General features: G+C 36.9%; 1 protein-coding gene across 6 annotated transcripts in view; it reads left to right on the plus strand.

Moving 5' to 3' along the window:
- The window catches only part of ZMYND8 (zinc finger MYND-type containing 8), a 48898-nt gene that overhangs the window by 18753 nt on the left and 6599 nt on the right, over positions 1-23546 (plus strand). For 5 of the 6 annotated variants that reach the window (XM_058036026.1, XM_058036020.1, XM_058036023.1 and 2 more), the window contains exons 3-18: positions 1930-2078; positions 6525-6743; positions 7600-7713; positions 8498-8590; positions 9843-9930; positions 10557-10612; positions 11054-11131; positions 12153-12268; positions 13305-13786; positions 14172-14312; positions 16790-16942; positions 17997-18500; positions 19289-19660; positions 21225-21415; positions 21956-22036; positions 23047-23125. In XM_058036026.1, the coding sequence (XP_057892009.1) occupies positions 1930-2078; positions 6525-6743; positions 7600-7713; positions 8498-8590; positions 9843-9930; positions 10557-10612; positions 11054-11131; positions 12153-12268; positions 13305-13786; positions 14172-14312; positions 16790-16942; positions 17997-18500; positions 19289-19660; positions 21225-21415; positions 21956-22036; positions 23047-23125 (2916 nt within the window). The remainder of the gene's footprint in view (positions 1-1929; positions 2079-6524; positions 6744-7599; positions 7714-8497; positions 8591-9842; positions 9931-10556; positions 10613-11053; positions 11132-12152; positions 12269-13304; positions 13787-14171; positions 14313-16789; positions 16943-17996; positions 18501-19288; positions 19661-21224; positions 21416-21955; positions 22037-23046; positions 23126-23546) is intronic. The other variant, XM_058036025.1, reaches the window with a different exon arrangement.

Consider the following 23546-nt stretch of genomic DNA (forward strand, 5'->3'; position numbering starts at 1 on the left):
AGTTTAACCCTTTCCTGACCCTGAATCAGTTAGTTTAGGAAAGAATCAACATTTAAAAGTGAAATGGATCACAGGAAGGGGGTAGGAACTTTGATTTTTATACTTACAGATGAGACTCAATGTGCACTGTCAAAGCTTCTTTGTAAACCTCACAATCTGAGGCTGAAGAGCTGAAAAGAAACTGATGTGCTCCACTGGTGGCAGTTTTGTGCCTGGAAGTAAGAAATAAAGGCAAAGAGCAGAAAACTCTACTGTCCATTTCCCTGCCTGGTTTAAGGTGTGCCTGTATAGGTATAGTCTGGAAATAAATGCCCAAATCTCTTTAGGGAGTTACAGGGTTTATTTGCTGGTGAAAACCTTGGGCTTAGAGACCCCTTTGAGGATATTGTTTGCAAATTATAATAAAGAAACAAACACTTTATTGTGATGGTGGGAAGATGAGAAAAGACACGTTATGATGCTGTTTTTTTGTGGGTCACTGAATGCAAACAGCTCCCATACTGAAAAAGCTCCATTCTACTGTCATGAAAACAATAGCATTCAGAGCTTGTTTGGTTTTAGGTTTGATCATTTTGATTTAGTTGTGAGCTTTGGTTTAGCTGACACTGATGCTGCAGTTTCTTCCAGGATAGCTGGGTTAACACATCTCTCTTGGGATATATGAAGATTTCCCAGCCCAAGGAGTTCTTCTGCCACCTTCTGTGCATAATCAGCCAAACTGACAAAGCCTCTGAGTTTGCTGTCAGCAGACTTGTACTGTGTTGGCATTTTTATTGTCCTAATTGCTTAAGGAGGGGAGGAAACAGACATTGGATTTTTCACACATATAGGTGACATAGCAGCTCTTTGTATTGTCAAATCAATCTAAATTTTGAGGCTAAATGGAGCAGGAGGCAGATTTGTTTGAATCCAAACACAGCAAGTAACAATAATGGTCTCAGGCACATTGTATTGATTGATTTCAGCCAAGGCATGTCAGCAGATAACTGGTGCTAAATGCTGCCAGTATGTGTAAAAGAGAAGGGTGTGTGGGAAGGGAAAAAAGTCACAGGTTTTAGTGGCAAAGCTCAAAACATGACAGGTTTTTTTGTTTGTTTATTTAAACCAGTTTACTACATTTTGCCAGCATTTTATGGCTTATGTCAACAGAAGAGTTTCTCTGAGAGCTGACAGTAATATATCTGCTGTGCCTACAGAATTAGTGGCAGACACTTCTAGAATTGTTGAAATTCCAGATGTTGTTAGCCTGGTGTAGCTATTCTAGGGTAGTAAAACACAGGATGGGCAAACACTCATACATTTGTTTTCTCTCTTTTAGTTATATGTCCCTCCACCTATATTTTTATGTGTTTTTCATGTTTATTTATAATTTTCCTAAGTATTATCTTGACACATGTTAACCAAGCTTTTGGTCAATCAGAAGTCATCATATAGCACAATATTTTCCATAGATTTGTTTAGAAAGTAGCCAAAACCACTGCAGTTTTTAATTTTTTCTGTGCAATTAAATATTAGGGGGATGGTTCAGTTGTTTCTCTTGTTTAATTCTGATCCCTGTGGTTCTATGTATAGTTATGTTTTGTTGCATGAATTAAAGGCTTAGGGAAAAATTAAACTTGTTGACCCAACTCTGATGAAATTTCACTTGTATTTTGTCAGAATCATCACTGTTCTATGACTGTCCTTTGCAGCTGCTTGTGTATTTGTTTCTTTTGAAAAATAGCAGTAAGTTCTTTTTAATTGAGCTGAGCATTTTGTATTCTTTAGGGATTACTGAAATTTTGTTCTGAAGGAATGAAGTTCCAAATACCTTTATTGTAAAAACATGAAATAAAAACCTTTGAAGAGTATGAATGACAAACCATACCATTTTTGGAATATTTTTCATCAGTTTGCAGTCTTTACCCATGCTGTTTGTATCTGTTACAGATCCTGGCTCTGCTGAACGTGCAGCACAAAAAAGGAAATTTCCCAGCCCTCCACATTCCTCCAATGGCCACTCACCTCAAGATGCATCAACAAGTCCTATAAAAAAGAAAAAGAAGCCTGGTCTATTGAACAGTAATAATAAAGAGCAGGTAAGAGGAGCCATGGTTTTATTGTGCTAGAATATGAAATAGAGGGTGTAGAGATAGCTGAGCAGAAGCTCAGTCTTCTTCAAGGAAACTCCATTTTTGTACTCCTAAGGGATGGATATTAATTTTTGAATGCAGTGGGGGTAGGAGTTGGTATTATAATTTCGATTTGAATGCTTTTTGATTATTGTTTTACATCTGTTGAAAAAAGACTACCTGTGTACTGCTTGGTGATTTCATAAAGGTAATAAGATATATAACCAATAAATGCAATTTGGAACAGAATTATTATGAATAATTATAACAATAACAAAACCAACAATAGCTGTTTTTTTAACTAAAACTATTAACAGGAAATGTTCAGTAGCGTGATAACCTAGATTAAGAAAGGTCTCATAATGTCAGTGAAGTTCCTCATCTGCTTGCAGTCCTTTCCTACTGTCCTTTAGTCAGCTCCACCTTGGAGTTTCCAGGCAGTGTACACTCCTACCAAACTAGTTAAATCAAAGAGTCACAGTGACTTTTCAGTCTTTATGCTCATAACCTTATTTTTAGTGTCTTCTGAATGCTGAATTGATAGCATTTGTTGTCCTTCTTAGAACTTGTCTCCACAAGACTTTAACAATTTCTGATTCATTATATGATGCACATGAAAGAAAAGAATTATATGAATTGTATTGAATAGCAAATGTGGTAAAGCATCTGTATCATCTTGGAGTAGATTACATGAAAGCAGTCTTCAGCCTTACTGAAATTACTTCACACCTGATGTTCTGTGTATTTTTCAAAATGCGTTTTTGTGTCACGGGGTTTTTTGCCAGTGCTATATAAACACAGGATTAAGTTCTGAGTGTTCAAAGCACTTTCGCCTGGCATAAGAGCATCCACATTATCCTGGTACAATAGCATTGGTGAAGAACAAAAATGAACTTCCTACTCACTGCAGTTGTCCTGGAACAAAAGCTGTTAATAAATCAGGCCTTAAAACTCAGTATAAATTGTATTTTATTTCAGGATAATCAGGAGATGTAACTGTATCATGTGGAGGTGCCCTGGGGTCAGTTTGGCATTTGCTGAGCTTCACTGCAGCCTGGGTTTATTCCTTTACATCTTGGACATTTTCTGGGCAGATACTGCCCTCTGACATCTGAGCTTATAACTGTGCAGTGCAGAGATAATTTTGCAAACAGTGGAATTGAATCCTTGGGTATTAATTTCCACCTTTTCTTCCTGAATTTAAAAATATATTTGAAAACACAGTTGCAGTTGTTGAACTTGATAAATTCCCCTATTCCCCTTGGTAAATACTTTTCTGTTTTCCAGGTATCTCAGACCTGTGCAGGATAGAATAAAGTTGTGTATCTAATGAAGAAAACCTATCAGACTTGCTTATTTTGCTGTGCTTATTTCAAGTTAGCAAGAAAATATCATCTGTTTAGTTCTGTTTAGCTTTTACAAGCTGCTTTTCATTTAATGTTGTCTTGCATGTCAGATTTGAAGTGGGCATGCCTGAAGATTGTTGTGTCTAAATAGGTTCAAACTCTGCTCTCTGTGGTAGCAGGAGCTGCTTTTAAAGATTCTTTTACTGCTGAGCAGATGTGAGCTGAGCATGCAGGTTCTAGTTTTGCTCTCAGGGTGAGTTTGAGTATGATGTAGCTGATAGCTGTGGTTCTGATTGACTGATAAATCTGTTTTGAGGTATGACAACCTCCCTGGAAACCTCTAACTTACTATTCTACATTGCAAAGTGCTTTATAGTGCTTGAACATTTCAAGATACCATTACTAAAGTTACAGTTGCACAAAACTTTGTATTACATGTTGTGGGTGCAGTCACAGATCTTCAGAATGTTGCCATCAAGTATTTAAAGTTCTAAAAATCAAACAAAGAATTAAGAAATTGTAGAATGTAACTAAGGCGAAAAATCAGGAACTTCCGACATTTAATTGGACAGTTATAATGTAATTAAAGTTGTCAGCTTGTTTTACTACTAGTTTCAATAGTAATTTAAATTGAATATAAATAGTGATCTTTTTCTCTCCAAAACAGCACTGCAGTACTGATGTTTGTTTTCTTCAGTTTCCTTTGTCATTCTACAGGTCTTAATAGCTTCAATAATGCCTTTAAAACAAGCTACCACCTAGTTGAACTTGAACTTTAATAACTGTTAAAATTTTACTCTTAAAACATATTGCTCTGACTAGGACAAGTGAAAAGGTCCCTTGATGCAGTTGAATCATTCATTTTCAGTCTTTTAGTTTTGTTCTTTGGGTCTCTGTTGAGTCTCTAAACCCTTTTTTGTTTTGGTTCTTAAACTTGGCTTAGGCAAAATAAGATGATAGATGTCTAAATGATGAAAGCATCTTTGAACAGAAACCAAATTCATCTCATTTGCCAGCAAAAATTGACTTCTCTTCAGTTTGGATGTTATGATTTCTGTGGAACTTTCACAGGTTTTATGTTTGTGAAAAGCAGAAACTTTTTTCTCAAAGCAGAACTTTGGATCTTACAAAGTTAGTGTGGATATACTACTTACATCCACTTCAAAGTCAGAATATATATTAAATTCCTCTGGTAATTTCCTTTATCTGCGGTGGAGGAAGTGCCCCACAGCTGCCTGTCCATGTGTACAAGACTGAGATGGTCTCACAGCTGTGGTGCACTGAGCTGCAAACAAAATGTTTCAGCATTGGAAATTACAACTCTCCCTTCCTCACTCTGGTTTCTTTGTTTAAATGCTTGTTGTAGTAATTAGTTTGAAATAGACTGAAATCCTTATTCTGTCCCACTTATTCCACAAGATCTCACAGAACCATCCTTCTGAAACTCTTGTCATGTTGTGTCATTAAATGTGTGTGTATAGAAAGTACAGAAGTAACACTTTGCCCATTTCTGTGGTGGGAACAAAGTGTCTCTGGGCTTTATCATCTGTAGAATAGAAATTGAAAGCCACCAAAACTGGCACAAAATCACATGAAATTTTAGGTGGCACAGTGTTTATGAATAACATCCTTTCTTTGCCTAAAATATTGTATAATGTTAGATAATCTGGGGGTTTTTTTGAGATGCAACATCTTCAGGTGGGTTGTGGCTTCTACCTTGAAGATCCCTTACTCCTGCAGATAATTACACCTCCTTTGTAACTTTAGGTATCTAGAAATACCATGGTTCAAAGTGGCATGCTGGTGCTTTCTGGGGACATTATTTGTGTCCCATGTGACTGATTTTGTTCAGGATGCCTCAAAGTTACAGAACACGTTTTGTTGCCCTGTCCTGTGAATTACATGGGCGTGTGTCAGCTCAAGAGTCTCAGAAGCTGCAGATTTGTAAATGGTGTAGGACACTTGAAAAATGACCTGAGAATAAAACAAAATGGTTCTTCAGACTACAAGTGTTTGGATAATTACAAGTGAAGTCACAAGCAAGTGGTTTTACATTAAACAAAAAAATCACATTAAATGAGCTGTCTAAAATCTCAAGGCTACTTCCCTCCTCAGCAAACCACCTCTATAATGAATACCAAACAGAGAATTTGAGTACCCTTGTCATTAATAAATTGAGTTCCCTTGCCATTAATAAATAATTTTTTTTCTTTTTATTAAAAAATAAAAAGAAAATAAATAGTTTTCCCTGCTGGCAGTTCTTCAGAGCTGATATAACAAGCTTTAGGTCACTCTAGACCCATTTAAGCCATCCCAGGCTCTTCACTTCTTGTGTTTTGGCATCAGCTGTGTCATCTTTGAGCTGTCAGGCTCAAGGCAAAGACCAGTTCATGCAGATTACAAAGTTAGTACTGGTTTCTAGTGCAGGCAAACTGGTACAGATGTGTGTCTCAAATTGTGATATGCAATTTAGGTGGTGAATGAAATCTCTCCTGTAGTGGAGATGGCTGCTCAGGATGTGAATTTGCTCCTTTGTCATCCTTCTCTACAGTTTGCCTTATTAATCAAAATCAGCATTGGCTTGCTTCATGGTACAAAGCTACAAATTGCTGCAAACTAGCACAGATTTGCATGGTGTTCAACTTCTTGTTTCAGGACTAACCTCTTCAGTTTTCCCAGGTTTAGGCACCACTAAATATCTCAGTATTTAGCTTGCACGGCCCCGTGAAATTCTGAGTTTAGAGGGCCTAATAGCTTCTATAGCAATTCTACTTTCTTGAAGCTGAAAGTGTTTGCTGGCTCTTGTTGGATTGCATGTCTTGCACTCAATGCCTTCACTTGCCACAAAACATTTATTTCTGGTCTTGAGTGCAAATTGTCATTCAGCATCTGAATAAGCAGTAAACTTCTTTATGAATGATTTTGTGCAATGACTAAGATACTGTGCTTGCATAAATGTTAATCAAACTCTGTAAATTGCTGTTTGCTTATATATGATGACTATTATGATTTGAAAAAATGCAAATTTGTTTTGAAACCAAACCTGTTTTTCTTGCCTACATTTCAGTCAGAACTAAGACATGGTCCGTTTTACTATATGAAGCAGCCACTCACCACAGACCCTGTTGATGTTGTACCACAGGATGGACGGAATGATTTCTATTGCTGGGTTTGTCATCGGGAAGGCCAAGTCCTCTGCTGTGAACTCTGTCCTCGGGTTTATCATGCTAAGTGTCTGAAACTGACAGCCGAACCAGAGGGGGATTGGTTTTGCCCAGAATGTGAGGTTAGTTTGATATAAGGAGTGGATTTCTTGCTTGGTTTTGAGATTTAAGCAGCTTTTTCTGTGTTCTGAAATGTTTCTGGTTTATTCCTGTTGCCTCTTGGTCAAGGTACCAGAAAAATTTGTGCAGAAGAGGAGGCATCCTTGGCTGTGCTTCACCACTTTTTCCCTGTGTGTTACCTGCCTTGTGTTTGCCTTCTTACCATGAGTCTCCAACTTGATTTGTGTCTCCAGCTCTAGAGAAGCACCATTTCAAAGAGTGATCTCTTCATCAGGCACCAGTAATTCTGAAATCATTCTGAAGTTTTCACTAGTTTAACTTGTGCTTCTTATGGGCTGATCAGCTTTTAAACAGTGCAGAAAAAAAATGCACTATAGGGTCTACATAAACAAGTGGGTATTTTGTTACCGTGGAAGAATTTAATCATTTTTCTCCAGTGATTTCTGGGGAGAGAATACTTGGCATCCAGATATCTGTAATGAAAGCAAATTGGTTTATGGCATGTTTTCCTCTGATCACTTATTTTATTAGAGCCCAGGTGACCTTCTCACTTGCTCACATTGCTCTGAACCCATATTGTATTTGGGAATTTTATGTATTCACATATTCATTTTGTGTGATCTTGAAGATGCTGGATAATTTTCTGCTCTTTTTCCTTTTTTCTTCTTTTTTGATAACATACACAGGCCAAAACCCAGGTAAAACAGGCATCTGAAGTACTTATATTACATTATCAGAAATGTTTTGTTTCTCATAGAATAGCTATTATATTTCATTTGATTGGTAGAATGTGTCAGTGGAGAAGTGTTTATCTAGAAATGTTTGCTGACAAAGTGTTTCTTTAATCTGAACTTTTAGAAAATCACAGTTGCAGAATGCATAGAAACACAGAGTAAAGCAATGACAATGCTCACCATCGAACAGCTATCATATCTACTGAAGTTTGCACTACAGAAGATGAAACAGCCAGGGGTAAGGACATTTTTGTTGTTTTCTTCTTTAAATACTTGGATCATGTGTTTGTCATAATGTGGAGTTTGCTTTCTTTAGTGGATGATGAATGTTTGGTTTATCAGATTGTTTGTGGCAGCTTCTGTTCTATGTGCCACCTGTCTAGCACAGACAGATTAGTTTAGGTTGTACAGACTGTTCTGGAGTGCATTTAAACTGTACTTTTGTGATGTAACCTCTGGATGTATTTTCAGTAGGTGTAATGAAAGTACAGTGTGGTTTTCCAGTGGAAGGTGGTGATTTCTCACTCTCTGAAAGTAGACAATGCTGTATCAGACATAAAAGGGGAATGTGGAGGCATGATCTCTTCCCAATATATTTATATAGACAGCCCTAGGCACTGACACTGTTGCATTATTGATTATATGTGTTGAAAATGTAGCTTCTATCTGTTATTAGCAAGTGTTCTTACCACAGAAGTTGGTTGTATCACATACTTTTAAAATGCTGAGGAAATTCCTTCAGTGTGTCTAAAACATGTACCATTGTTTGTTGTAAATCACAACAGTACCTTTTACAAATCCCTCAGTTTTTGTGATTTTTGCAATTCATCATGTCCAGCATATGAAAAATCAGCTAAATGAGACCCTTTAGTTCCTGTTGTTCTACTATTAATTTATTACCTCACAACATTTTATAATTATCTTTTGAAGAATTTTGTCTGATAGCACAGAAAATGAGTGTTGTGTCATTGATGAAACTGTTCAGTATTAGTAACCAGTGTGGTTATTTTTTCCCCTAACAGACAGAGCCATTTCAAAAGCCAGTTTCACTGGATCAACACCCAGATTATGCAGAATATATCTTTCATCCAATGGACCTTTGTACATTAGAGAAGGTTTGTATGAAGCTAGCTGAGGAAGGTCCTTGAGTTTGATTGCTATCTGTAACATTTCTAAAATGTTTGATGGCAGGAGGAGAGAGGTTGTTTGAAATTATTTTGATGGATGTGGTGGTTTCTTGGTTATTAAGAAAATGAGTTCATTTACAGCTTAAAACCAATCATATGTTAACTGAACTTCTCTGCTTTGTCTGAGCCAGTAACAAATGCTCAGGAAAAAATAGTGTGAATAAGACAAGCTTACACTGCTGATTTCCTTCTATTAAATTCATCTGATTCCATGAATGATCTCCAGAAGGGACTTCTTAAAGCAGGATTTTAATTTGATCATTATGTTGTATTATGGTTCATTTGATCATTATGGATCACTGGTTCATTAATTAGGGACCATTTGATGTATATCCAGGGGTCATTCCTGACTCATTTTACTGATCATTCAACAAATACTGTAATCTCCACTGCACCTGAGGTGTAGAAGAAAAAAGAAACTGTCAAGAGGTGGATAATGGAACTTTCATTCTCAGTTCAATAGTAATTTGAAAGTACATATAATGAAGAAACTCTCCATTGCTTAATGAAGAGTGAAGCATTGCAGAGCTTTGTTCTGTCAAGACCTGGTGAAGAGACAACTTTTCATTCTCTGTGTCCTTACAAAGGAGGCTGATGCCTTTATGGTAAAAAAAACATGGGACTAATTTTATTTAATCAAATTGCTTTACCCACTAGGTAGACTCTAATATCAAACATATTGTCTAATGTACTGTGACCAGTATTTTTTCTGGGTCTTGCTGTGGGGTGATAATATATCAGTAGAAGAAACCAAAGACTTTTCTGCAGAAACATTAGGAAACATGTTTTTTTGGAAATGTTTGAGATGTTGATCTAAATAATTCACTATTTAGGTTTAATTTTGACAGTTCGTACATTTTCAGGGCAGTCAAAAGGCACCTTGAATTTGAGAGATTCTTAAGCATTTAGAATCATAATTCTGCAGTAAACAAATATAATGGAATCACAGACTGGTTTGGGTTGGAAGAATCTTTAAGCTCACCTCCTTCCAGCCCCATGCTGTGGACAAGGACAGCTTCCACAGGACCAGGTTGCTCAGAGCTCTGTCCAGCCTGGCCTTGAACACCTCCAGGGGTCAGTTTTATTTATTGTATGACTGATAGAACACAGCACTCAGGAAGAAGCTGTCACTTTTTACTGATTTCTGTTTCCTGATACATTTTTAATTTCTTGTTTCCAGAATGTTAAAAAGAAAATGTACGGTTGCACTGAAGCATTTTTGGCTGATGCCAAATGGATTTTGCACAACTGCATTATTTACAATGGGGGTAGGTGTTAATGTGTACTTACATCCTCAGATATGAAACTTTGACATAGTTAAAGTCATGGAGCAATTTGTGGACTTCTACACTGAAAGTGCCTTCCTGTTAATAACCATAGTGCCTAAAAGCAACAAGTTTTTTTAGTAAGTGGAATAAATAAAACTATAGGGCCAGATACAACCTGTCCTGTCACTTACTCATTCCACCTTAGAGAAAACATTTCTAATGAGGTAGAATCATGCAATGGTTTAGGTCTTAAATGATCTGATCCAATCTGCCTCATCTAGTTCCAACCCCTGAATTACTTTAATGTTTTGCATCATACAGCACTTAATTGAGACATAATTGAGAAGATCAGACAGCAAATCCCTCATTGAAAGAGTGTGTCAGTGGTGGGAAGGATACAACAGGTTTCAAAAAGGAGCATTTAAAGATTATTAAATGTTACATTAATAAGAAAGTGCTGATGTTCTGCTTTTGCAAGCATGTAGTTCATGCATATGTTTTTACATAGTTTTTTTAGATATTCTCTTTTGTTTTTACAGATGACTTTTATATCTGAAAACTGTTGATTTTATCATAGTTCTGCTGTAACAATTTTCTTGGTTTAAAGCATTTTATTGTTTCCTCAGGAAATCACAAATTGACACAAACAGCAAAAGTCATCATCAAGATCTGTGAGCATGAGGTATGAGTGCCCCAATTAAATTAATTGTTCTGTCAGTTTAGTGTCCCATGTCATGTATTTGTGAGTGACTGACTTAATACATATTTTCCAAGATGTGTATTGCAGATTTATAATTTTTGTAGGTTTCCTTACATTGAGGTATGCATATCTATAGCCTACAGAATGGCATTTGGGCAAAAGAATTGCTTATATGTCTTCCACAAGGATATTCTATTTATAATTAAGCCTTGTGGGGAGGGAAGAAGAGAAAGTGGATTTATAGATTCTGCTCAAAGGCATCTATCCTGTTAATAAATATTTGGAGCTGGAAAAAGAGACCAACATCTTCTGATGCATAGATGTTCTCTTACTGTAACAATATGATTTTCCTCTGTATAAATGCAAATGACCATCCTTTGGATACTGTTTAATCTCTCCAATAACTTACCTTTTTCTTTCCAGATGAATGAAATTGAAGTATGTCCGGAATGTTATTTAGCTGCTTGCCAAAAACGCGAGAATTGGTTTTGTGAGCCTTGTGTAAGTTGAGAATTATGGTAGTCTAGCTACTACATTAAACTAGCAGTTCTCATTTGACTGTTATCCACTCTTTGTTTTAAGCCTGTGGTGGTTCCTTAGTCAAGGAAAGCTGCTGTAGTTTGTTTACCAAGCAGCTTGTGCTGGCATATCATCCTTGTGGAGTCAGACTGTCTCAAATTACTTAGCTGTAAGATTGCAGGTTTTCACAAAAGGACCAATCCAGTCAGGAATAATTGTAAAGGCTGTCAGCAACCAGTTCACAAGTTCTTTGTCCTCAAATATAAGGTAACTGCCTTGTGCCAGCAGTGCTTATGTGTGGTACCCTCAGTGCTTGGAGGATATCTGAAATGTGAACATCTTTTTCTGCAGATGTGCATCAGTTGAGACTTGCTTTTTCTTTCATGATCTATTGATAGGTTGTCTGTTTCCTGTTTAATATTGAATAAAATTTGGGAAGACACCTTAAAAGTCTCGAATAGAAGTGTGTAATCCATCAAGTTCTTTCTTGGACTGTCCTGGTTTCAGCTGGAATAAGAGTTCCTTTTCTTCTTAGCAGCTGGAACAGTGCTGTATTTTTATTTAGTATGAAAATAATGTTGATGACACACTGATGTTTTGGTTGTTGCTAAGTAGTGCTTACCCTAAGTCAAGGACTTTTTAGTGTCTTATGATCTGCCAAGACACAAGCCTTAGTAAAAATTACAGCATTTCAAAGATTGGCTATAGCCTAACTTACATTGTGCTATATATTTGGAGGGGGAAAATAAAAAATAAATTAGTAAAGAAGTGCAATTACTAGTGGTTTAGTTAAGGATGTGTAAAGTTTAGCAAGTGTTTTTAATATAATTTTATCATTTTGTCCTCTTAGGGTTTATTTTGTTTATATTAAAATGGAATTTTGTATATGGCAAATGCCTTAAATCTAAGTAATCCATACAATTTAAAAAAATCATGTTTATTAGCAGATTTGAAGCTAGTACTGCTTACATTTTCTTACTGTGTATTTTGCCTCTTCCTCTAGAGCAATCCCCACCCTTTGGTCTGGGCTAAACTCAAAGGCTTTCCATTCTGGCCTGCTAAAGCACTGAGGGATAAAGATGGGCAAGTTGATGCCCGTTTCTTTGGCCAACATGACAGGTGGGAGTTGAACAAAAGGATGTCTTTGGCTGTACTTAAGAAATTTATGTTGAAATTTTGTGTGCTTGCAAGTTTTTGGATCCTGTCTTTAGAAACTTGACTCTAACAAAAACTGTAATACTGTAGCAAACACAGTTTTAGTTCCTTACATGATTGTAAGATAAATCCATAATCTGATGGGTGTGCAGCTTAATTCCTGTGTCTGGTGTTGTGCTGGGAAGAACTGCAGTTCTTAAAGGTGGAAGGAACCAATGAAGGCATTTATGTTGTCTAAACATTATGGGAATAAGTACACACCTGTAGGTTTAAAAATACAGAAATATAACCTGTGTTGAAAATGCCAGTTTTGCTCTGAAGGGAGTTCTCTGTAATTGTGAATCCTCTGCTTAGATGGACACAGCCATAATGTATACAGGTTGATTTGTCATGAATTAGAAATATAAATCTGTAATAATGTGTAAAAAACTCAAATATACAAGGCCATGGAATAATTAAGTCAAAGTTCCTGTTGGTTTAGGGTCTTGGGAGGCAATTTCAGGGTCTGCTTCATTTCATGATAAATAAAATCTCTCCAGTACTTGCTGATGGAACTTTTCCTGGCACTGAGGAATTTGGCCAACCTGGCCTGGGGTATAAAATATTTCTAAGAAGGTACTTGTGAAGTATTCATTTCCTTACCTACTTTTTACATTTTTGTGCTATGACAGATAGACTGTTTAGCAATGGCTGTATTGCAGATACATAGACTGTTCCAATTAGGAATATTTTGTCATTTGGCCAGTGTTAAGTCATGTTTTATTGCTACTGGGTAAAATAAAATAAGCCACTGATTATCCAAGGCATGCAACTTGCTTACTTACAAAACTAAGCACTGAAATATTAAAAGAATGTAATTATGGTTCTTTAAAATTGTCTAGCTACTCATATCTTTATGAACAGGCAAAAATATATTAGTATTTGCATAAAAGCTGGCAATGTCAATTCACAGTATGAAATGTAGTTATATTATCTTTTTATTTTTCTGTTTTATATATAGGGCCTGGGTTCCAATAAATAATTGCTACCTCATGTCTAAAGAAATTCCTTTTTCTGTGAAAAAGACTAAAAGCATCTTCAATAGTGCAATGCAAGAAATGGAGGTTTATGTTGATAACATTCGTAGAAAATTTGGAGTATTTAATTATGCACCTTTCCGGACACCATATACTCCCAACAATCAATACCAAATGTTGTTAGACCCTGCAAACCCAGCTGCTGGAACTGCAAAGACAGACAAACAAGAGAAAATCAAACTAAATTTTGATATGACAGCATCACCCAAGATCCTGATGAGCAAGTCCATGCTGGGCAGTAGCACAGGTCGCAGGATTTCACTGACAGATATGCCACGGTCACCAATGAGTACAAACTCCTCCGTTCACACTGGCTCTGATGTTGAACAGGATGCAGAGAAAAAAGCAACTTCCAGTCATTTTAGTGCCAGTGAAGAATCCATGGACTTCATTGAGAAAAATACAGGTAAAAAAGAAAAGAGGTACAGAGCTTTGGAAATGGACTAGTTTTATTCCATGTACTTTTTAATGATAGGCTGTGTTATGGCTATCATTAAAAGATAGTCTATGACTATCATGGACTATGCTATGACTATGGCTGTTTATGAAGAAATTTTTAAAAAAGAGATGCATTTAACTTTCACTATCACAGATAAGAAAGAACTGTTCTTTCTGTCACATTGAGGAGGGATGAATAATCTTGAAAAGGGACTAAACCCGTTCAATTTAAATACCAGAAATAGTTGTAACTATTAAAGTGAATGCAGAGTGGAAATAAATAAAAAACCATAATTTTCATGAGTAGATGTTCTGGTTTTAAATCTGTCTTTATTAATTTTCTACTTTTTCAGCTTCTCCAGCACCAACAAGAACAGGTCAATCAGGGAGCTTGTCAGGCAGCCCCAAACCTTTCTCTCCTCAAGCATCAACGCCAATTTCTGCTAAGCAAGAAAGAACTTCCACGCCAGGAAGCATTCTGAATCTTAACCTTGGTTAGTTCAGATGTTTGAAAACCTAATATTCTTACAGCTGAAAAAATTATGGTGGTGTCAGTGCAGCATAGTATAAACAAATGTGCTTGTATGTGACTTTAAATGAGCAAAGGTCTTTAAATGAGGCACTCATGTAATTATTGTTTTATCAGATTTACTGGGTTTTTTATCTTGTAAAAGAAAGTTTCCATTATTGTTTCTTGTTGATGAAAGGAAGTAGTTAAAAGATATTTTTTTTCTCAGCTGAACTGTAAAAATGAATGTGTCTAAACAGTAGGTAAGTTTCTAAAGGTTGCAATTACATGAACATTGCTGCTCTTCACCACTCAGTCTCTCTCAAGTGAATTGCTGGCAAGGTTTTCTCGTGATCTTTAGGATTTAGGATTTACTAGGGCTTCTCTCTTGCTGCCTTCACATCACCTCCTCACTGACCATCCCTCTCTAGGGAGATAGATGGATGAAAGGAATTAGCAGAATTCTTGAAGTCTTGAAATGCCCTAGAAGTAAATTTTGGGATTGTGGAATTTTGAAAGATGGAGTAGGTAAGTACTAAGTTGGTGAAACAGCTCTGCAAACCAAACATGTAAATCAGTTTCCTCAGTCGTGCTTTGTTCCTGTGAGCGTTCTGATTCAGTTCTGGTTTTTACCTTCATGTGATATTACACAGGGACCCAGGATTTTGCCCTCCTGGTGTTAGCCAGGTACTTCAGGAAGGGTTAAGTTCAAATAATGAATTCATGTCTTCAGTGCCTTACAGGTATTCTGATTCTGGATACAAGCTCACAAGTCTATTTTTCAGTGGGTCATATGCGTGGACATAATTGTAGAATTAATTTATTCTGCTGCACTGCAGCTGTTTGTCACCTCACCTGAGGTGACAATGCATTTGGAAAAACATTAAAAAAACCATAGTGCTGCAGTTTTTTGAGCCACAGATGGGAGACATCAGGTGGAACACTTTGAATAAATAGCTTAGATTGGAAAATCTGATGTTATGGTCCATGAGTAATACCATAAAAGAAGTGCTTGTACATCTCAAGTAGAATATCTGGGTTTTTTTCAGGTTTAGGGGAATTTCCTTTATTATACTTTTTGGTGATGAGAGTGAACAACCCTTCTTGATTTAATAGTGTCAGCTGTGCAAGGCATGTGTTCTTCTGTGGATATTAGAATTTTTCCAATATAACTCATAGTACTTAATTGTCATATGTGATGTGAACAGAGTTTCTCTCTACAAAAACAAAAGTGAGAGTCCAGAAAACAAAGGCACTTTGTATCTTCAGAAGAGTGCTAGGAGGATTCTGTGGTCTGTAGTTGAGCAAAAAGGAAGGAAAAATAACAGAAATGAACCATCTGTTGCTACTGGCACACTTGCTAATTGACATATACTGAAAAATGTGTTATTCTATCTTGAATTTACTAATTTATCCAGTGAAATAGTCTACTTTTTTATGTATTCTCCTGACCTAAGTTTTGTATTTTAAATGATGACTATAAAGATTTTATGTGTCTTATAATATTCTAAAGATTTTATTTCTATTTAATTTTCTCTGTGAAGGTAGTAGTAAATAACACCAGTAGTTTAGTAGAAGTGCTGTCAGACAGCTTTACAAACCTGGATGGGGATTTCTTGATAAATTCACATTGGTGGAGAAAATGACCCCATAATTGATACATGTGTTTTGTGTGTGAAGAGAGGAAGAATCCAGAATCCATTTTTTGTAGTAAAGTCATTTTAGAGTTACTATTTACCCCACAATTAGAAAAAAATTGCAGTATGTTGGAGATTGCCTGCATTGCTCTTTGGCGAAATGTGTTTTCTCAGGGTTTCTGTGGTCGAGATGACCTTGAGGTGTTAGAAAGTCTCTTTTTCCCAGCCCTGAGATTGAAGAAGGAGTCAGGATTCTTCAGCTGTGGTTTTCAAGGTTGTTTATTCTCTGTTATCTAGAACATTCTTTTCCTGACCTGCTGAGGTCTGTCTGTGGCACTCTGACCGCCCCAGAGGCGGTGTTATCTTTTTATACTAAAAACCACGTGTACATTATTTACAAGAATTTTCCAATACCTATTACCTATGTTAGACAGTGTGTTTCTACTCTAAACCGTCACCCAGAAGATGGAGGCTAGGAAGGAGAAAGAAGGACAAGGCACACCCAAATCCCTCTATCTTGGCTTCTGAACCCCATTCTAAAAACCCAAAATTTTACTTTTTCACTCTGTGACAAACTAACTATCATTCTACTTAAACTCTTATGGCTTGAGAGTTGACCATATAAAGCTGGTCATTTTTTCCATGGGTTAAAATCAAAGACACAGGTGTCTTTGGCTTCGTGCCAAGGTCTCTGAGCCCTCTGCCAGGGATTTGAGCCATCCAGGGCAGCCAGAGGGATGTCCTGCGTTCTGACAGTGTTTTATCTGGATAGCTGTTTTGGTTCTTTGTGTAAAATCTTTATTCTGAGCTGTGTTTGTTGTTGCAGATCGCAGCAAGGCCGAGATGGATCTGAAGGAGCTGAGTGAGTCGGTGCAGCAGCAGAGCACCCCCGTGCAGCTCATCTCCCCCAAGCGCCAGATCCGCAGCAGGTTCCAGCTCAACCTGGACAAGACCATCGAGAGCTGTAAGGCACAGCTGGGTGAGTGTCCCTCCAGAACTGCAGCCACGTTTCTCCTCACAGAGAAAAGCAAGGCACAGTTCTTCCCAAAAATATTTCTGGGTTTCACATTCTTTGAATATCAGAGAAAGGAAAAACGATTCTTACCTCATTTGCTGTGCCTGTGTTTGTGCAAAAGTAGAATGCAACATGGAGATTGTTTACCCAAAGTGATGGTGTTTTGTTTCCTTGGCCTATCAGGGCCAAGTGTTTGTGTGTGTTGGGACTATGTGCAGAGTTGAGTGCTTAGCAGGTTCAGTTTTAGATTATAGAATAATATAGTATAATAAAGTAATTAATTAGCCTTCTGATATCAATGGAGCCCTCCTCATCATTCCTCCTTCATTGGGGCCTGCAACCAATCAGCTTGGGGCCTGCTACCAATCAGCTATAAAGAACACTCAAATTGGAGGTCAAGCAAGTTTTTGGATAGTAAAACCATAAATACTTTATGTTTTTAAACAAGAGTAGAGAAAATTCAAGCTCTTTGAGGCGAGTAGAATGCACTGAACTAGTTTGTTTTAAAACACAATGAAACCTGATACTTCAAATTTTCCTTTCATCTTTTAACCGGTTTTGGTACCATTCTGATGTAGATAGTATGAGAGGATTATAGTCTTATCTGCTTTGCATGTTGAAAAATTGGAGAATTCTGCCTAAATTCTGTCAGTTGCACAAAGTACAATGAATGTAAGTAACTAATTATAATCAGGTGAATAGTGTTGCTGATTTTTAAGGTGACTTCTTGTGGATAAAATAATTCACTTTTTGCCAGCATTGGGCAATAGACCTTGCTGGTAGTGGGAAAAAGCAGTGAAAGGAGGGCCATTGAATGAAATAAAAATATTAATTGGAGTATGTAGAAGTTCATTTTTATACATTATGGTGCTGGGATAGGGCACTAAGCTTTGCAGCTTAAGGACTGATAGTTAAGGTAATGGTGTGTGTACACTTTGTTCCAGTATATAGAGTATTTTCTTGGTCATGTCAGTCAGTCTGATGTCAGCATGGAATGTACTTTCCTTCCCACAATTAGGAATAAATGAAATATCTGAAGCTGTTTATACTGCAGTAGAACACAGTGACTCTGAAGATTCAGAAAAATCTGATACCAGTGACAGTGAATATAGCGATGAGGATCAGAAATCAAAGAATGATCAAGAGGATGGGGAGGACAAGGAAGGTGCAAGAAGTGACAAAGAATCATTGAGCTTGAAAAAAAAACCTAAGCCTCCAGCACAGAATGAAGACAAGGAGGAACTTAAAAGCACAAGTCCAGAAGTGGAGAAAACAGAAGAACCGGTCAAGGAAAAGGCTGTTTCAGACACTGAAAAAGAATTTTCTGAAAAGGGAAAGAGTTTACAGCATCCTGCAAAAGAAAAGCTGAAAGGGAAAGATGAAACAGACTCTCCAACTGTGCATCTAGGACTGGACTCTGATTCTGAGAGTGAACTTGTCATCGATCTAGGAGATGATCATTGTGCTCGTGAGGGAAGGAAAAACAAGAAAGAATCTAAAGAATCTTCTCCTAAACAAGATGGTAGGATGAAATGATTTCCTTTTGTTTACCCTCTGTTCTGTTCTTACCAAAGGTAGAATTGCCACCTTTATTTTTGCATTAAGATAAAAATTGTTTTGATACAGATATTTTTAGGAGTGATTGTTCATCCTTTGTGACTATGAAAAACGTTTACAGTGCCCATTGTAGTTTCTGATTTAAACACAGTTTTACTGTTTCCTTTCAGCAGAATGGAACTATGAATATCCATAATTTTTGCTGGGCAGGAACCAGCACTTGGCCTTATTGAACCTGGTTAAGTTGTCCCAACCCCTTGATTCACTCTGTCAAGATCTTTGCAGAGCTTTCCTGCCCTTGAGCAGATCAGCACTCCTGCCCAGTGTGGTGTCATCTGAATTTGGTTGTCAATGTCAGTTCACTGTCGTTTAGAAAGTTTATAGTTTCTTCAGTTACTGCTCAGACATTAATCCTTTAGAATGGTTTTTCTCCTGAAAGAAATTGAGATGATAGGTGAAAGTGGTAAGGCAGAAACACCCTAACAAGTGCTAACCTCTCACATATCTTTTGAATGAGGTCAGGCTCGTTTTTCTTGGTTTTGTACTTCTTGTTTTGCTTAGCCACTGATGCATCTGAATTGCCACCAGTTTCCACTAGACTGAAATGACTTTACTTGTAGAATATTGATACTTTTGAGGAAAACAATTCAAAGCGGATTGGAAGGTATATATAGCAGTTCCAAAAACTAGATGGAAAATTACAAATCAGATGTGTTGGTGAAAAGCAGCCATAACATTTTATGTTTTGTTTAGTTGTAGGTAAAACTCCACCTTCCTCCAGTGCAAGCACCCAGCCTCTACCAGAAACTCCAGTGCTCACCCGCTCTGCATCACAGACCCCCCCAGCTGGTGTGACAGCAACCACCAGTGCTGCTTCTACTGTCAGTGCTCCCTCTGCTGCCACAGGGAGCCCTGTGAAAAAGCAGAGGCCTCTGCTGCCCAAGGAAACCGCCCCTGCTGTGCAGAGGGTGGTGTGGAATTCTTCAAATAAATTCCAGACTTCTTCTCAGAAGTGGCACATGCAGAAGGTACAGAGGCAGCAGCAGCAGCAGAGCCAGCAGTCTCAGTCACAGCAGCCTCAGTCCTCTCAGGGGACAAGATACCAGACAAGACAAGCAGTTAAAGGTACACACTTTTCTGACTCAAATGTGCCTGTGGTGCCATAATTCCCCAGTAGTGATCCCTGTGCTCCAGGGGTGCCCAGCCAAGAGTTCTGTGTAAAGAAAATCTCAAAGTGTGCTTCTACTCTGATAAGTGTCTTTAGTATTAAAGTTACTCACTATACTTGCTCTTTCTGCTGTGTATTTAGAGTCATGTCTTCTTATTTAATGACAAAAAAATTGTGTGTCTGTGTAAATATTTTTGCTTTTCATAGCCATAACAGATTTGGAAGAGTGAACTGAATAATTTTCTGGATCATATGCTAAAACCATTAACTATTCCACTTGCATGTTTACCAATGTCACCTCAGTATCTGCAAATTGCTTCCAGTTTTGTCTGACAGATCTGAAGGGTTTTTCAGAGTATAATTTGACGACAATGAAATTACCCAGGCTCCAGGATTTGTCTTTGAAATCCCTGTTGTTTAACAAGACTTTGATGCTAGTTTACTGAGCAAACAGCCCTGGCATTTCAGAATGTTTTCACAACTGTTTTCTCACCATCCCTTTGCTGGAGCCTTCACCAGTAGCTGGCACAGGGTGACACAAGCCTGTGCTACTGATGCTTCACTTAACAGCAACTTTATGTAAATCAGCTTCGTTTGTCATTTCAAGTTAATAAACTGAAATGTTTACTGCTGTGCCTGATGAGGAGACATTCTCCACTCTGCTGATGGCACTGGCACACAGGTGATGTAGAGGAGAGAGGTTTGGGTGATGGTTCACACACAGACATTTACAGAAGCTCCTTTCTCTGGTCCCAAACTGCTTTTGTTTCTGTCATTTAAGCAGTGTTGAGGAAGTGGCATCTTTCTGCTTGTAGGCTGCACAAATTGATACAGAAATATGCAGTGAGGAAAAATAAATGTGGAAATTGGAGAAATTAAATGCTAAACTTTTACTAGAATCATGCTTTAATACATACCTTAATGTTATGGGCTGAACTTTGTGTTCAGCCCATGAGTTTGTTTTCTCAATATTGTTTACTGTTGAGTACATCATGGCAATGTTCCATCTTAAATATTATAGTTTGGAAATCTATCATGTGAAAACTATAAAATCTGTAGATTTCTTATATACTGAATTGGCATAAAGAAAAATATAGCACATAAAGATGAATAAATTGTTTATTTCAGTAATTCCACTACTGAGGAAATTGGCAGTAAGGACATCTTTTATAACATGAATCAGTAAAAATAGCTTGAAAAGTTTTATTCTTAAAAAAATACTACTTTAAAAATACTCCAGCAGATAAGTTATTAGAACTGAGGGAGATTTCTGCACTGCCTGGTCTAAAATGATAAGTTTCAAAGTTATAATAACCTTCATAACCTCTAAGCCTTACAATTATGTACAAGTTCAGTGGCTGAGCACTGTGTAATTAATCATTAGATGGCACTATTGTGTAAATAATACAAATCTGAAATGGTTTCATGCACACAGTTTAGTTAGATATTGAAGGTAGAAGTTTGCCTGTTGTTTTCATAATTCCTTGTGTGATTGATCCCCTCAATGTTCTCTTTTCTTAGCTGTGCAGCAAAAAGAGATCACCCAGAGCACTTCCACATCCACTATAACCTTGGTCACAAGCACTCAGCCCATTTCCATGGTTACCAGCTCTGGATCTGCAAGCACACTTTCTTCTTCACTCAGCACAGACTTGCCAATTGCAACAGCTTCAGCTGATGTGGCTGCAGATATTGCTAAATACACCAGCAAAGTAAGTTCTGCAGGAAGGTTTGAATGAAGTTGTACCTTTCTTTTAAAGTTGTACCTGTCTTTTAAAACACCCTGTAGTTTCATCAGGTGGGATAAATGTGTGTTCACACATTAAAGAGATGCTAAATTGTTAAAGAGAAGGATTGGTCTCATCACAGTGACAGTGAGGGAAGGGACAGGAGCTTTCCATACTCTTTTAGATACTTAGATTAAAAAAATCAATGAATACTATATATTTTTTTTCATTGAGTTTCTTCCCCAAATTCATGGTTATGTATTTTTTGTTTATAAATGATATCAATAGCAATATCTTTGAAAAGTAGAAGGCCAAGCAGTTCACCTGTTCAGGACACTTAAAAATCAGAGTCCTGATCGAAATTGTGCTCTACCTTCCAAATAAGTAGAACCAAGTAAATAGCATATATTTAGAGAGAGAGAAGGGTAGCAATATAGATTCCCAGTAGAGGGATTGAATGAAAATCAAAGTGGGAATCTATTAAAAATATATATCAAAGAATTTTTTTTTCTTTTTGTCTTTCAGATGATGGATGCCATCAAAGGAACAATGACTGAAATATATAATGATCTTTCAAAAAATACTACTGGAAGTACAATAGCTGAGGTTAGTGTAAGATTTAAAAAACCTATTTTGAGTTTGGAAAATGCAAATTAGTATTTTTATATCTATAAATGTGCCACATAACTGTATCTACGAAGTATTGTATATGGAGATTGTCAAGAGATAAGTAATTTCTGTGCTGTTTTAGAAGTAATGATTAGAATGGTGGAAAAAACCAGTGAAAAAATACCAGGTGGGCTCTGTAAGATAAGCATTAAGCCATCAAACCCAGGTTCTTCAATCTTCTGTCAAGAATTTGCCACCTTTTTTAAAATTGGAAATGAAGTTGTTTTTTTTGAAAATAAATTTTTGTAAACTATGTAGTGCAGAAGTTTATTACAGCCATAGTTTTTAATACTTCTTTGAAATACTTTGAAACACTTTGCATTTTTAATGAAATGCTATACATTGCTTTTGATGTTTTCTAAGGGTAGGACTTAGTATGTTCTAAGGGTTTTTTTTAACCTTGAAAAAACAGATTAAGCAGTGCAAACTAGGAATAAATGGGAACAAATAAAGCTCAAAGTGTGAGGATTTGTTTACCTCCTTTAACCAAAATAAGGAAGTCAAAGTTTTGAGCAAAGATATTTGTATTCCTAATCCACAGGAATTGATAATCTTGCTTTTCTAAGCCTCATCTAGTTAAAATAAAAGACATGAAATGTCATGCTAATAAATGCATACAGCACTGAGGAACAGGTTCTTGATTCCAGTCAGAAATTTGAGATGTTTCAGAGGAATCAAGTTTAACAGAAGTTAATGTAAGTTTAACAGAAGTTTTTTGTCTTCAAAGAGTCCTGTGCTCTTTATGGTGACCAAATTCAGCAAACAGATATTTAGAATATTTCATTCTTTGGTTTGGGGTTTAATATTGTCGTGTCCTCATGTTAATATGAAGGAGCCTTGATGTAAACAGTGGCTCATTGCTTTAGGCATTTTTTTTAATGTAATAATAATGTATTACACACCGTGCCCTGTTTGTTATTACTGACCATTAAATTTTTAATATTTAGATTCGGCGTTTGAGGATTGAGATAGAAAAACTTCAATGGTTACATCAACAGGAACTTTCAGAAATGAAACATAATCTAGGTATGAAAATGACAGTCCAAAACAGTGTCAGGTATTGTCCTACACAGAAAATGGAAATGCTTATAGTATGTGTTACCTTCATCACATTGTCCCTCTTGGAACTAACACATTTTGCTTTGTAAAAAAACTAAGATACGATGAACAAATGAGATAAGAGAAGAGATGGAATCCTCTGTATTTTCTGAATTTGGAGCAGAACAAAAGTTTGGGCTTGCAAAGACAAAACATGTTAGCAGCAGCTGCATATGTCCTTTTTGTGCTGATGCTGTATTCTGGGACATCTAGAACTAAAGTGTTTAACAATTGGAAGGTAATGGTTAAAAACCATGGTGCCAAAATAAGAAAATAAGATGTTGAGTAGGTATGAAACAGATGCCCAAACTCAGGGAATACCTTGACTGCTAACTTTAATTTCATGCTG

The sequence above is a fragment of the Melospiza georgiana genome, chromosome 17 (genome assembly GCF_028018845.1).
Source record: "Melospiza georgiana isolate bMelGeo1 chromosome 17, bMelGeo1.pri, whole genome shotgun sequence".
In the NCBI taxonomy this organism is placed as follows: domain Eukaryota; kingdom Metazoa; phylum Chordata; class Aves; order Passeriformes; family Passerellidae; genus Melospiza; species Melospiza georgiana.